Source organism: Myiozetetes cayanensis, unplaced genomic scaffold, assembly GCF_022539395.1.
Source record: "Myiozetetes cayanensis isolate MyiCay16 unplaced genomic scaffold, myiCay2020 scf22, whole genome shotgun sequence".
Taxonomy (NCBI): Eukaryota; Metazoa; Chordata; class Aves; order Passeriformes; family Tyrannidae; genus Myiozetetes; species Myiozetetes cayanensis.
In genome coordinates, this window is record NW_026087434.1 from 6,636,309 (window position 1) to 6,650,810 (window position 14,502).

Below are 14,502 nucleotides of genomic sequence, written 5' to 3' on the forward strand. Positions count from 1 at the left end.
TTCCAGATGCTTTTTGGCTCGAACAGCCCCACGGCAGGGCACGGCTGAGCCCACCAGTGACGCTGATGATGTGGAAATGCCTTAAAGAAAGGGCAAAATGCAGTGAGGGGAGAGAGTGTGAGACAGCCCGAGTGAGCAGCACGGTCAGGGGGAAGAAGCAGAGGTTTTCCAGGTGTGCTGGAGTGCTCCCTTAAGCCCCAAATAGTGCAGATATCCAAGCCTGTGTCTAACATTAATTGTAAACATTTTACCTTTTTTTTTTTTTTTTTTAACTTAAATCCAGCCTGTTTTACCCACGTGGGTTATCGGTGAGCGATCCCGCTGCCTTTATCCCAACCCACGAGCCGTTTCGCCTCCCCTTCTCCCCATCCCTGCTGCGGAGCCGTAACCCAGGGCAGCTCAGCCCAGTGCGTCTGGGTCATAGTCCCGGGGCAAAACTCCCCGGAGCCCTCCCCGGTGCCGGGTATTCCATTCCCTCCCCGTTTCCCACCCCGCTCCCGGTCTCCTTCCCGGTGCCCGCCGCTCGCGGTCCTCCGCGCCGCCAGGGGGCGCGCTGGCGCCCGCGGCGCTCCGTGGGCGCTCGTGGCCGGCGGCGGAAGGACGAGCCGATGGAGCCCGGCGGGTCCCGCCGCCTCAGGTGGGGCGGGCGGGGGCACCGGGGCGGCCTGGGGGGCACCCGCAGACCGGGGGGGCACCGGCGGGACCCGCAGACCGGGGGGGCACCGGGGGTGGCCGGGCTGGGCGGCCGCAGCGGGATGTCGGGCTCCCTCCGCTCACCGCGCCCTCTCCTCTCCCCCCTCAGCACGGAGGAGCGGCCGGCGGGTGGCGGCCCCCAGGCCCCGCGGAGCCCCCGCGGGCAGAAGGATTTCCTCCCCGACGGCTCGGCCCGGCAGGCCGAGAGGCTGCGGCGGTGCTGCGAGGAGCAGTGGCTGGCGCTGTCCGAGGAGCGCCTGGAGCGGCCGTAAGTGCGGCCCTGGGGCTGGGCATGGCTGGGTCCCCTGCAGGGGGGATGCGGGGAGGGGGCAGAGCTCAGCTCCGGGGTTATTATCGGCAGGATCGAGCTGTTGTGGCAGGGAGGTGTTAGTTAAAACAGTAAGGGCCCCCCTCAGTTCCGCACACAGCTTTGCCCGGTTGGAGCAGCAGCAGCAATGGGACATTGCCTGGCTGTTCCTGCAGGAGCTGAGGGACACGCTGGCAGACCTGTGGCTCTTCAGAAAGTTCCTCAGGGGGCTTCTGTTTTTCACAGGTGTGTGTTTAATCCTGTAGGCCTTTGCAGACAGCAGCCACTGTCCTCTTGTGCACGGTCTGAGTTACAGAGCACCTTGTTGATGCTCCTGTGTGGCCCTGTGCTGATTTGTCTGGCTCTCAGTGTCCCTGGTTTATCAGTTTTGGTGGTTTCAACAACGCTGCTGCCAGTCTCTGGAGCTTATCACTCCGTGGGAGATGTTCACACACTGCCTCTCAACACACACTTTTTTAGTTTGGCCTGCAGCTACTAGTTTTTCCTTATGAAAAGTTTCTCGCATCCTGTGGGTGGGGTACAGCAATTTGAGTGTGTCTTGGCAGCAGCTGAACGATTGTATGATACAGAGTCACAGAATGGTTTGGGTTGGAAGGGACCTTAAAGTTCATCTCCTTCCACCCCCTGCCATGGGCAAGGACACCTTCCACTAGCCCAGGCTGCTCCAAGCCCCGTCCAACCTGACCTTGGACACTGCCAGGGATGGGAAAGCCACAGCTTCTCTGGGCAACCTGTGCCATGCATCTCCAGCACCATCTGTGGTGCTGACTGAAGGCACTTTTAACTCTTTGTTGATGATAAACCCTTCAGCTGGTGCTGCCTCATTCAGGGAATGATGTCTTTCTGACATCTTACCCTGTAAAAATGCCACCTGTGACTTTGCTGCCTTTTGACACCTTCCTGAGCTCATTGTGTTGCTACCCTAGGAGCTGATTGTAGGACACACCAGTGGTAACAAGCTAATCTTTTACCTTCTCAGGGGCAATCGGGTGAAAGCTGAGTGGAAGCCAGGACAGGGCATCGTGGAGTTGCTGTCCCCTGCGGTGAGTTGCCACAGAATGTACTCAGTGCCATCACCTCCTGCTGCCTCACAGATCCCTTAATTTGCTTCTCGAAATGGGAGGGAGCCTGGTTGTCTGCAGGGAACAGCCAGAGCCCACCAGGGATTTGTGCTTCTGTTCCAGGGGAAGTTCTGGCACACCATGGGGTTCTCGGAGCGAGGCAAGCAGTGCCTGCAGCCTGAGGAAGCGCTGTACCTGCTGGAGTGTGTAAGTAGGATGGGGGCATTGGGTCCTTACTGAGTGTTTGGAGGAGCTGTAGCAGCTGATAAACACCTGGTTTTCTCAAGGAATTGTCCCTTTTAGCGTGTTTTCATGGGGTCATCCCTTGTACTCTGGAGCAGCCTCTGTGTCACTGGCAGTGTAGTTGGATCGTGGTCAGTTTATTCAGCTGGTGTCACATTTAACTGACTTAAGCAGAGATCTTTGGGGTTGCTGCTTGGGATTTCTTCTCAGTGTATATGGCAGAGAGAAATTTAAATATGACAGAAAGAAATTTGCATGTGGCAGACAGAGGAGTGAGACCACGTTGTGATCAGTGCTCCCCTGCTTGCAGAAATACTGCTTAGGGTTCACTTGGATTTCTTTGCTTGTAGAGAGTGGTTTTTTTGTCTCTCCAGCAAAGCCTTTTACCAGTAGAACAGGTGCATTGATATAAAGGGGAACTTTTATCCCTTAGCAAAACTGAAATAGGTTATGGGCATCTGATGCCATCCCTTACATCCTAACAGCAAAGGCTGGGCTTCTTTACCTCTGGTATTTTGATGAATAGTTTGTAAACAAATTGATGACAATAAAATAGTTTAGTCAGCTGCTGACTACTCTATTCTCTCCCCAAAAGCAGAAAAGACCAGGCAGATGCCATCAGCCCATCCCATGGGAAAGGTGTGGTTCCTAGTATTTTGTTTTCTTTGAGTAACACAATTTACAAAACAAAAATAAAGGGGAGAAAAAAGAGGCTGTAACCTAAAACTGCCTCCTGGAGATCAGTTGTCCTGTTTCCCCTATTCCCTGGGGACAGTTACCTATGGGATCTCTTCCAAGGAGGCACCAACTGATGGCATCTAAGGGTGCCACCAATTCCTCTGCTTCAGCTCTCTCAGCTGTGCAGGTCATAAATATTTCTGTGATTGTGCTGTGTCCTGAATCACTGAGATCATCAAAGTTAAATTATCTCTCAAAACAATGATTATTTTATCAGCTGAGCATTTTACTCCCAGCTGCATCCTCCAAACAGATGCAGCACTGGAGCAGGAGCTGAGAGCTGGGAGAGGGAACTTCTTCCCTGGCTGATAAACCCAGGGCATGGAGGAGCTGGGCATGGGAGAGGGACTGTAAGTAATCCAGGTTGGCACATGGGGAGAGATGGATATCATGTCAGGGAGGGTGAGAGACCAGCTGTCAGGACCAGTGGGAAGAGACTGGTGTGAGCTTGCATAGATTTGTTCCCTGGGATTCTCATCCAAGCCTTTGCCCTGCAGGGCTCTGTCCAGCTCTTTTACAGGGATCTGCCCATGTCAATCCAGGAAGCCTACGAGACCCTGCTGTGCCAGGAGACAATGAACCTGTTACATTACCAGGTGTGTTGGGACCTCCAGCTGTTGCAGGGAGGGTGAAGGCAGAGCCCAGCCTCTGCCACACAACCTCTTCCAGGGACTGGAAGCAGAGTAGGACAGTGAGGGAGGGGAGGGGAGGGGAGTCATTCACAGTTGTTCCCACTCACCTTCTTCCTGTTTCCCCACTTTTGCTTTGGGCCCTAACCCTGGCATTTTCTCTGCTGCCAGTGCCACACTGTTCACTCAGTTGTGGCGAAACTGAAGTAAATTGTTTGGGTTTAGGGTTGTCATTTAACCCTCTTGCTTTCCTTTGCTCTAAGGTGTTCAGCCACTTGAAGCAACTGGGTTATATTGTACTGAGATTCGACCCCAGGTAACCAACTTTTCCTTTCCCCGCTGCTTTCTCCTTTCTGAAGGCCCTGAGCCCACTGCCTGGCCCCAGGGAACAGCAGAGAAGAGGACTTTGGCCCTGCATTCCATCTCTTGGGAGGATTAAAGGCTAAAAGTGGCACTCTACCCTTCCTTGCTCCTCCCTCTTGAGGAGGTGATTGGGAACATGAAATGGGGTATGAACTGAGGACCGTCCTGATCCCGCTTGGGGATTTTCTGTGCCTTTTGTTTCTGTATGCTGGGGACTGAGCAGAAGGCTAATTCCACTATGTCACCCTCCTCTCAGCCTCTGTGTTGGTCTCTTCTTCCAGCACTGTCCCATCTCCCTACGAGAGGCAACTGAACTTGGAAAGTCACTGCAAGAGCTCTGGGAAACACCATCGCAAAAGGAGGAGGAGTTCCAGCCCTCGGTAAGGACGTGGCCCAAAGCCTTCTCCCATCCTCTCCCAGGCCATGCTGGCTCAGGAACAGCTGATTTGCTGCAGTGTCCCCAGGCCCTTGTGCTGTGGGTGATCTTACCCTGGCAGAGTTGCTCTTGGCTGTCCCCAAGCAGTGCAGCGCTTTTCCTGAGCACTTTGCAGCATTCCATTTTGTCACACGTGTGCTTCATCCAGGGCTGAGAGGGGCAAACTGCTCCTGAGCCCCACAGCTGTGGTGCTGAGGTGCCAAAACAGAAGGGTAGAGACATCAGTGCAGAAGAAACATGGGTCAGGTGTCTCCTCTTGCTCTTTTGTAGTGGCAGCACAGATACCACATTCACATCTTGCACTTACCCACCTCCTCAGTCCAACTTACACGCCAGGACTCTACAGCAGAGAGCGCAGTTGGGTCCTGGGGTTTGCACGTGGCCTGTAGACGTTTCCAAAGTGTCAACAGAAACTGGCAGAGTTAGTAATTTTGCGAATAATTCTGACAGCCCCCAGGAGGTGGCGTCAGCCTTTCAGAAATGGGGAGGAGAGGCTGAGCTGAGAGTCCCTGTTAACAGTAAATCAGTACCTGAGGAGTTGTGAAATTGTAGGGATTGGGAGATTAAACTGCTGGTCTAAGAATTGCCCCATCTTCTCTGGAACCAGGGACTGACTCTCCTACCAGTAAGAGGTGCTGGCAGGCAGGTTTCTGCCTGGCCTGTGCTGCTTTGGCTGATGCCCATCATGTCTGCATGGAGGTGTTTGGGTCAGTGTCTGGGGTGTGGAGGCTGCATGGCAGGTTGGGAACATGTTTCTTACACAAATCAAGGCTGGAATTCTTTTGGGTGTTGACGTCAAACCTCATGCAGGACTTCTGAGAAGTTTATTCTGCCTTTGGCATTCACTGCTTGGTTTTGGCCTGCTTTTTTCCCTTCTCGTTTGTCACACAAGCCAAGAGGTTGTTGTCAAGGGTTTGCAGACCTGCCTGGGGGTTCCTGCCACCTTTGCTGTCCTTCCTTCAGGCTTGGCAGGCTGTATTTTTCCTGTTAGCAGGGAGGAGGCAGGGTTCAAAGGAAATCAAGTTCCACCACATGCTCTCCCTGTCTTTTATTCTGCTGTTTCTGTCTTTAGGTCACATGAGAAGAAACACAAGGTATCTGAGGACCTTCCAGGAGCTGAAGGGACTTCCAGCAAAGATGGAGATGACTGTGGAGACTCTGTCTGCCTTCCTATGGATGAAAAGCCCTTGTCAGTGCAGCCAAAGGAGTCAGATGCTGGCAGTGCAGAGCAGGAGTCAAACCCAGTTCCTCTTGATACAGGACAAAAGGACTCTGTGAGTCCCTCCAGGAGCCAGGCTGAGGACCGCAAGGAGAGCAGCACTGGCACCCGTGCACCCCGCTGGGATTTTACCACCATCACCTTTCCAAACGTGGCCCCAGACCAGCCCTGCACGCACCTGCCCTCCCCTGACGACAGGCTCCTGCCCGAGAACGTGCCGGGGAGGGAGGTTGATGCAGTTTCCTGGTGCACACGCATCAACCAGAAACAGGAGAAGCTGACCCGGAAGGAGAGGAGGCAGCGGGAGCGGGAGAGCAGGTACAAGAGCAGCGTCAATGCTGACCTGGAGGTGAGGCGCTGCTCCAACTGGCAGGAGTACAAAGCCCTTTTGGAGCAGAGGAGACAGCAGAGGGTTTGGAAACGACCGTCACACCTCTGGGACCAAGCTGTCACACCACTTCTGCGGCCAGATGAAGCTACCTCGCCAGGTAGTGGCTGTGGGAACTGGGCAGGGAGCATTCTCCCCCCAGCTCTGTGAAACAGTGGCTGGTATGCAGCAGCAAAAGAGATGATGTGGAGAAGCTGAACATCAGTTTAGGGGACAGTGCTTTGAGCAGGAGAATCTTTCTATAGCCCACTCAAGTGCCAGGATAAACAGGGCCTCGGGAGGTCCTCTAATCCATTCCCCATGTCCTGCTGTATTGCAGAGTTTCCTGCTAGGCTGTTAGGCATGTGCAGTCAGGGCCAGCAAGATGCAAAGCAACTGCAGGGTGTTCTGGGCTGTGTGCTGGGAGGAGATGAGGAAGTTGAGGCCTTTGAAGTAGCCAGTGGTGACTGTGGTGCTGCCAGCCATTGTCGGGGGAGGAAGGCTCGTGGGTGGTGGTGGAGTGCTTGGAGTGCCCTGGGAGGGAAATTGCTGGTCTGATCCTTTCCTGTTCCTTCTCCCTCCAGCTGCGCTCCTCCAGCAGATCAGTGTGCTGCAGCCCTCCCACATCCTGGATGGAGCCTCCCGGTTAGTATCCAGCCAGTCAGCTCGTAGCTGTTTGGGAGCAGGGGTGTCTTGTGACTGTCCCTGCTTGTGAGGTCTGTGGAACGCTCACAGCAGCAGTTTGGGAGCTGCCTGGCACCCAGGGTGGCAAGAGAATGCAGTGCTCTGCTCTGTGGCCCCGTTGCATCTGTAGTGAGAGGCTGACGTTCCTGCAGTAGCAGGACAATCCAGGCCAGTTAAAACAGCAGGGTTGCTCTCTTACCCTCTCTGCATCCCAGCCTGGTAATCTCCCTCAGAGGTTTGGCTTAGTTTCACCTGTGCCTGGTCCCTGGACTGTGCTGCCATCCCAGCTGTGGTGGTTATAAAACCCTGGCTTTGGGACTTCGGTTCTGCACCTGCCTCAGAGTCTGTGTGGTGCTCGTGTGCAGTCCCTGCAGTGCTTGGCTCCCATCTCTGTTAGTGGTGCTTCTTGCAGGGGGTCTGCAGAGAAGGGAGTGTGGCAGATGTGGGGCAGGATCTTGCTCTGGTCTGTCTACAGGAGAGCTCTGGAAAGTAATTACAACAGTTGCAGGGTCAGTCCTTTGAGGAGAGAAGCCTTTCAAAAGGTCCAGACTAGTCTGGCCTCAGGAGTTCCTGCTGCCCCTTTGCTCTGCTGTACGTGTACCCTACAGTGTTTCGATCCCATGCTCATGTGGGTGTGTTCTCTTCTGCAGGCTGCAGGAGGACCCAGAGGCCATGAGGATAGACTTCAATGTGTATCAAGCAGACGCTGTGTCCAGGTTCAAGAAGACAAACCCTGGGAAGCCCTATGTCAGGATGTGTGTTCGGAGGTACCCATGAGTCTCACACCGTTTTCTGCCACATTGCAGTTGCTGTTGTGGAAATGAAGTCCTAATGATCTGTAAATGAGCCAGCATCTTGTGAGCTTTACAGATCATCAGAGTGCCTCCCTGGAGAGTGGTCCTGCCTAGAATTTTTTTTTTTCTTTCAGTTGCTCCTTTGTTGGATGCTGTGGCTGACAGTTCCCCCAGCCCTTGCGCTCAGCTCACTGTTTGGTCGTCTGGTTGCTGCTCATGTCTGAGTATTACTGGGAGTCAGGAATAAGAAGCTACAGCTGTTTTTAGGCAATGCTTGTGAAAGTCAGGTAGAGCTGAGTTTCAAGAGAGCTGTATGGTCCCTGAATCCTCAGTCAGTGCAGATCCCTATGGATTTCTGCAGAGTTGAACCTCCCTAGAGCTTGCTACAGGCTCTGGGCCATGGCTTCAGTATTTTGATCTTTGTTAAGTGTAACTTTTAAGATCAGTATGAACAGGAGGTAGGTGTCCTGTTTCTTGCTGGATCCAGAACCTGATACTTAAACTCCATAGCCAGGTACAAAGTTCAGTTTCTGCCTTTACTCAGTTTGCTGCACTAAAACTATCCCTCTGCTCTCTGCAGCTGTGGTAGACAGAGCAAGGAAGTTGGTAATGCAGTCTTACAAAGGTATATCCTGAGCAGTAGGATGATCCTTGTTGCATAAATACTTTCATTGATGAGCAAACAGACTCTACAGAATTAAAAGGAGGGAAAAGCAGGTCAGATGTTGATCGCAGCAACCTAAAGATCTTCCCTGCACAGAGGTATTAAGATGTCACTGGGCTGGCAACGTGCCAACATCCCTGTGAGCCGCATCTGATGGGCACAGTGGGGAGCAGGGTGCAGTTGCCCTTGTTTTTTTGGCAAAGGATTCAACAGCTCCCAGTTCCCGGCATGCTGTGTATTCACTCTCAGGGCTGGCAGCCTCCTGCTTTGACTGGAAGGGGTGTGGAGGATCACTAGCAGCTCCTCAGGCCAAAGGGAGCTGTTGTGATGGCTGGCCAGGACAGCTTTGCCTCTGTGTTCCTCTTGCTTTGAGAACAAACAGGATGTTTTTTTTCTCCCTGCAGCTTTGATGAGCAGATCCCGTCCCTGCGGGCTCTGAAGCAGGTTACGTACCTGAGCGGGGACGTCCCGCTGGTCTTTGCGCTGGTGGATCACGGAGAAATCACCTTCTATTCACTGAAGGAATTCAAGTTGCCTACTGATGTTAGTCACTGAAGCTGCTGTCACTTGCAGGAGTGGTATGGGATGAAGGGAAGAGCTCTACTCAGGATTTGTCGTCCTGATGGATCAAATATTACAGAAAATAGAACCTGGAACCTTGGGTAGTTCACCACTTTATGGCTGTTACAGACTTCACCCACCCAGATGGCTCAGGCATAATAGCATGATTTGCAGCAAACAAGTGTGTATGGCTTAGCTGGGCATTTCTGGACTGGAGTAAACACTGCTTTGTTCTTGAAGCCACTGGTTCTCCAGCTTTCTCACCTTGTGGACCACCAGTCTGCCCTTTTGTGTCATCTTTCGCTGACCTGTGGACCGTTAGAATTCTAACACCTTGCTGGTGATCCTTGTCACATGTTAAGAAGCACTGTGCTACACCGGTTGAATGGTTGGAGTGTCACTGAGGTCAGCTGGGGACAGAATAAGCTGATCAGTGGTGGTGTCCTGAGCCTCTGTCATTCAGCTGTGCCAAGGACCGTCAGATCAGATTCTGATCTGAAAAAGGCACAGCCATAAACTCAGTCACCTGGAATAAAGTTTCCAGACACTCGAGAGCAGGAAAGTGTGCCTTGAACATAACTTCATCAGGCAGAGGTCATGGAAAGCCCCAGAGCATTGCAGATGACACCTCAGCCTTGTGCTGCAGCAGCTGTGTTAAGCCATGTTAAAGTTTGACCAGCGCTGTCTCTGACAGTCTCACCAGGGCTGAACTGCAGCCCCTCTGTTTCAGCCCATCTTCTTTCCTGGCTGTGCATCCTTGTTATTTCTCTTGCAAGTGAGAGATCCCTCAGTAAAGAAAAAAGCTACGAATTCCTAATGAGCCTTCCAGTCCTGTGGCTGTTGTCCTCCAAACCGAGGGTATCATTGCTTTCCACCAGGATATCTTGGTACCAAATTTGCTTTAGCCTCTATGCAAGAAGTGCCAGGCACCAGGAGGTCTGCTCAGTGGATGGAAGTGAGCTGAGCATGGCTCTGTTTTCGTACCAAGATTTTCAGAACTGTAATAGCAACTGGTTTACATGTGTTTTGTTTGCTATTTTTTAAATTCCTTTTGGAGATGCGGAGAAGGCTGAGCAATAAAAAAAAATCTTTTTCCAACAATGCAAGCTCCTCACTGTGGTCCTTAATTCCCCTAGAAATGTTAAGTTATGCACAGGGAGACTCTGGGGAGGCTACTGGGAGCCCAGTAGCAGCAGCTGGTGAGTGCCTGCTCAAGGGCACACAACCCTGCCCGTCTGGATCCAGCTGCTGCCCTGTTCCCCGGGAGAGCAGTGTGACTCAGAGCCTGGAGGTGTCCCTACATCCGCGTGCAGTTCCTGTCGGCACACCACTCTTCCTCCTGCGTGGTCAGGGGTATCGTAGCCCAGGGTGGCAGAGCTCTGCTGCCAGGCTGTGCCTGGTCCGGTTTCACACACACACACCCCGCTTATCAGATGCTGCGAGTCTGCGAGGCTCTGCTGAGGTGAGGGTCTGACAGCTCCTCCCACACTCCCTCCCCTTCCTCTTCTTCCTTCCAGCCCCGCTTTGGCTCTGACAGCCCTCTTCAAAGCCGGCGTTGGCAGCTCCACCTGCCCTCAGCACTCTCCCAGACTGTTTTACAGATTAAAGGCAGTGGGAAGGGAGTTTCTAAGAACGGGTGCAGCCGGGAGAGCTCCAGCCTGACCCACAGGGCTTATGTTTGTCCTGGAATTAGGTCAAACTCACTCCTGTTGATTTCAATCAGTCTCACCTCCTTATGCCAAGGTGGAATTGTATCGATGAACTCTACGAGAGCCACCCAGTGAGTTTCGCTGGGGCAGAGACTCCCTGATTCAGCAAAAGACAATTACGGTTTAATAACCACTGCAGGGAGGATTGAGAAACTGTGGCTGCCTTGCTCAGCACCACAACATCTGACAGTGCCTTTACCAGGATGGGAGCACGATGCAGACTGATACCCACTGCTCCACCTTGGCCTGCGATGCACATCAGCTGGGTGTTGCAAGAAGACAGAAAGAAATACTCTAATTGAAAAAACATCACTTTTGGAAGCGTGGGTGAAACACTGACTGTTCCTGGCCCTTTGTCAGAGGTACTTTCAAGCTTTTACATGGATGCAGAGAGGTCGGCAGACCTTGGGCTGCCGTTGCACTCCGCATGGGTGCAGATTCCCCGCTCAGCAGTTGTTTCCTGCCGCAGGACACGGGCTGGCTGCTGCAGCGGCGAGAGCAGCGTCTGTGTCCCGCTCTCCGGAGAGGGCTCCGACTTTCCGTGAACTCTTTATGTTTCTTTGCCACAGCAGGCCGGCACCTCCGGGGCTGGAGGCGGGCACTGTGCCGGGCCTGGACGCGGCTTTCCCGGCTGGATTTCCCGGCTGGATTTCCCGGTGCCAAGGCCGGGGTCGGTGCCCGTGAGCCGCGCGGCGCGGTGCCGCTCGCTGATTGGCTGCGGCGGGCGGGGCTGCTGAATTATTCATGAGCGCGCCAGATGAAAGCGAGGCGGGGCCGCGGCCGCGTTTTGATTTGCATGCGAGGCCCCGCCCCCAGCGAGTGTTTGCATAGCGCTGTCCCGCCCCCCGAGGGGCGGAGCCGCCGCCAGCCCCGCCCCCGCCGCGCCCCTCCCGGAGGTGCCCGCGGAGCGGAGGCCGCCGCGCAGCGCGGGGGGAGCGGGCGCGGAGCGGAGCGCGGCCGGGGCGGCCCGGCCCCAGCCCCCGCAGGTGAGCACCGCTCGCTGGGGTCGCGGGGACGCGGGGTGGGCTCCGGGGAAGGGGTCCTGGCAGGGGGGGGTCCGACCGGCGCGGCCCCGGCCGTGCCCGCCCGCCCTGTGCGGTGCGGCCGGCAGGTGCTCGCCGGGGCCGGGGCCACTTCGCCCGTGCCCGGGGCTGCCCGTGCCTGCAGCCCCCGCGCACCGGGGACGCCGGTGCGGGTTCCCCGCGGAACTTCCAGCGCTGGCGCGGAGCGGTGTTGGGTTTTTGTTCGCCGTTCTGGGGTTCACTGGGTTGTGTCTGTCCCGGCCGGAGCGCGCAGCCCCCCGCGGGTACCGCATCCCGGGATTTCCCGGGGGAGGTGGCGGCGGGGACCGCGCCGGGACTTCCTGCTCGGCCCTCGGGGAGCGGGGCCGGCCCGGGGCCGCCGTGGGGGGCGGTGGGAGCTGCTCCCTTCCCGTCTGCCGTGGGAGATGCCCCTGCCCGTGTCCAGCTGCTCCCGAGCAGATGTGATGAACAAGAACCGCAGGGACTCTCTTGGGACTCTCCGTTAGCGTTTTCTCTTTATTTATTTTTATTTTCCCCTTCAAATCCCTGCCTGTATTAAGATGCGTTGTGTTACTGGTTCTTTTTCCTCCCCAAAGTTTTCAGAGTTTCATGGGTGACGGACCGTGTTGCTGTTAAGAGGCTGCAAGCAGGTGAACCGAAAAGGTGAAACAAGTTTGCCTCGGGTTGCCCTTCGTTGTGCCATTGGAACAGGCTGTTGCTGACATCTCTGCTGGAGGTGAGGCTTTGGAGAAAGCTTTGTGTGTTTGTGTGTAGTGATGTTGATGGTGCAGAGTAGGCGAAGCAGGTTCTGTGTTTCTGCAGTCAGTGATACAAAGCCTTACAGGGATGTGGGGACAGTGACGAGACAGGAGGACAGCTCCGCTGAGACTGTAGTAGTAAAAGCTGCCCGTTGTAATGTCTTACTTGGTGGGGAATGCTGCTCTTTGTAGTCATCTGAGAGCACTTTAGTCAACTGGAATATCTGGCTTTACCAAGTCCCAGGTGAAGCTGAGTGCCCAAAGCGGCTGCCTGGTGATTTTAGCTTTGATTCGGGAAGCTGGTGCTTCTGGCAAGCGGAATGCAAAGCGGTGGCAGGTCCCAAGGGTTCTCCGTGCATCCTGGCACGTTCCTTGTAAGGACAGCCCGGCCCATGGAAGGGACAAGGATGATCTCTGCCAGCAGTGAGCAGTCCCTAATCCCATTCAGTGCTGTTTGTAGCCTCGCTAGGGGCTCCACAGAGTCCGTGGTATTGGGAAGGGAGAAGAGTCCTCAAACATCTTCATAGGATGGTGCTGAGGAAACGTCTTTTATTTGGTTTTGAAGAAATTGCATCTGCTGTAACAGCTGACTAAAGAAAAGTATTGGAGGAGTTAAACCAGTTGAGAGCCTTCTATCTTCTAGTGACTTTCTGGTATGGTAACACAATTATTGCTGGGAATTGCTTATGGAAGAGGTGTGTCTTTTCTTGGCTGACATAGAAGCTTGAGAAATGACAAAGAGTAAGAGAGGTTTTAAACATATGTGTTGCAGTTAGAACATGGCAGTAAAAGTGTGTGATGCTGCTAGTACCCTAATCTTTCTGTACATTACAATACCAAAGGAGGGGCTGGTGGTAGCTGAAAGTTTGGCTTTTGTGCAGAAACTGGTATGGAAACTCCGATTCTCGTATAAAAGTTTCTTTTAGCTGGCTCTCTTTGTGTTGCTTTAAGAAGCAGATGCTTTTGTGGTTTACTCCATTGACCCACTGTGTGTAAAATGCTGTTCCAAAGTTACAAGCCACTCTTGCCTTTGATTCACGCTTCTCAGCAGAGCCCACAAAGAGTTTTGCATCATTTGCAGTAACGTTGTTCACTGCAAAGACTTTGTTCTGCTGTAGTGTTTTGAAACTTGGTGTTGTCATGCTCCCATGACAAGGAGAGCACAATAGGAGTCATAATGACACACAAGGTTTGCACAACTCGTAAATTCGTTGCAGGTGGGCGGTTCCTGGTAACTCCAGGCACAGAGCTGGGGAGTACGTGAACTTGCCCGAGTTGTGTGATTGGTTCCCAGTTATTTCCCAAGAGTTCTTGGAGAATTGATCTCTGATCTTTTATTTAATATTTTCTGTGCTTTGAGAGGGTGCCTACCTGCATGTTATGCTGCAGCAGTCTGCTCACTGTTCACTGCCTCTCCAGGTTCACCAGAAGAAGTCGTTTTTGGTTTACCTCTCTGACTGTTGTGTGCAAGGTGCACCTGAACGCTCTCCTGTTTATGAAACTGAGTTGCAGTGGTGCAGTTGTGTTGTGTGAGGGAGATCTCTGCATGGTCTCATTAAACTGAGATTAATGTTAGAGCATCTTCCTTATCCTAGGAAAAAGGAGGTGGTATCTTACACTTCCAGTCTTCCCTTGCTTTAGCTGTTCTGCTTGGCTTGTGCCTTCTCCATGAGTATCTGTCTTGACAGTGTGTCACAGCCAGGCACAGTGGTAGAGATGAACAGTTAAGGAACAGCTAGGTCTTCTTTCATTGATGTCAAGCTAAATTTGTTCTTGAACTTGTAATTTCACATTGAGTCATGTCCAGTGGCGCCTGTAATCGATAAGTGTGAGAAGCTTGGTATTTAAATGATGCTTTGATGATTTTTGTTGGTGTGAGATCATTGGTGCTAAGGAATAGCTTTATGCTGTGCAGTCAATCCAACCTCTGTTCTGTTGTTGCTGACTGTGTTGGTAACAGGAACAAGGCAGACTTCTGGGTGCAGGAAAAAACCTGGTTCAGACAAGGCCATGGTGGTGACGGTTTGTTCCAGGAGCACTAACTGCCTGCAGTTCAAACAAAGCTGCTTGATAAGCCCTCTTTTCTTTTAGCAGGGTTGATAAAAGTGTTATCAGATGCATAGATAGAAGTTCTCTCTTTAAGGACCTGTAAGCAGGAAGCAGTGCTGAGGAAGGAATGAAAAGGAGGCCTAAAGCAAGGCTGGATTTAAGAGTTCTTGAGATACTTGATGGC

The 14,502-nt window shown here is 53.3% G+C and overlaps 2 protein-coding genes across 3 annotated transcripts in view; both read left to right on the forward strand.

The window, feature by feature from the left end:
* The first annotated feature begins 584 nt into the window (after positions 1 to 584).
* Positions 585 to 9,881, forward strand: TSEN54 (tRNA splicing endonuclease subunit 54). The gene is made up of 11 exons (XM_050319190.1): positions 585 to 637; positions 803 to 961; positions 2,001 to 2,064; positions 2,206 to 2,289; positions 3,561 to 3,659; positions 3,956 to 4,008; positions 4,337 to 4,435; positions 5,564 to 6,198; positions 6,662 to 6,722; positions 7,412 to 7,528; positions 8,624 to 9,881. Exons 1-11 carry the CDS (start codon positions 609 to 611, stop codon positions 8,772 to 8,774), a joined length of 1,551 nt encoding a protein of 516 aa, XP_050175147.1. The 5' UTR covers positions 585 to 608; the 3' UTR covers positions 8,775 to 9,881.
* Positions 9,882 to 11,378: 1,497 nt separating this feature from the next.
* LLGL2 (LLGL scribble cell polarity complex component 2) overlaps positions 11,379 to 14,502 on the forward strand; it is a 32,915-nt gene continuing 29,791 nt past the window's right edge. For both annotated transcript variants that reach the window (XM_050319183.1, XM_050319182.1), the window contains exons 1-2: positions 11,379 to 11,475; positions 12,108 to 12,247. The gene's annotated coding sequence lies outside the window, so the exon portion shown is untranslated. The remainder of the gene's footprint in view (positions 11,476 to 12,107; positions 12,248 to 14,502) is intronic.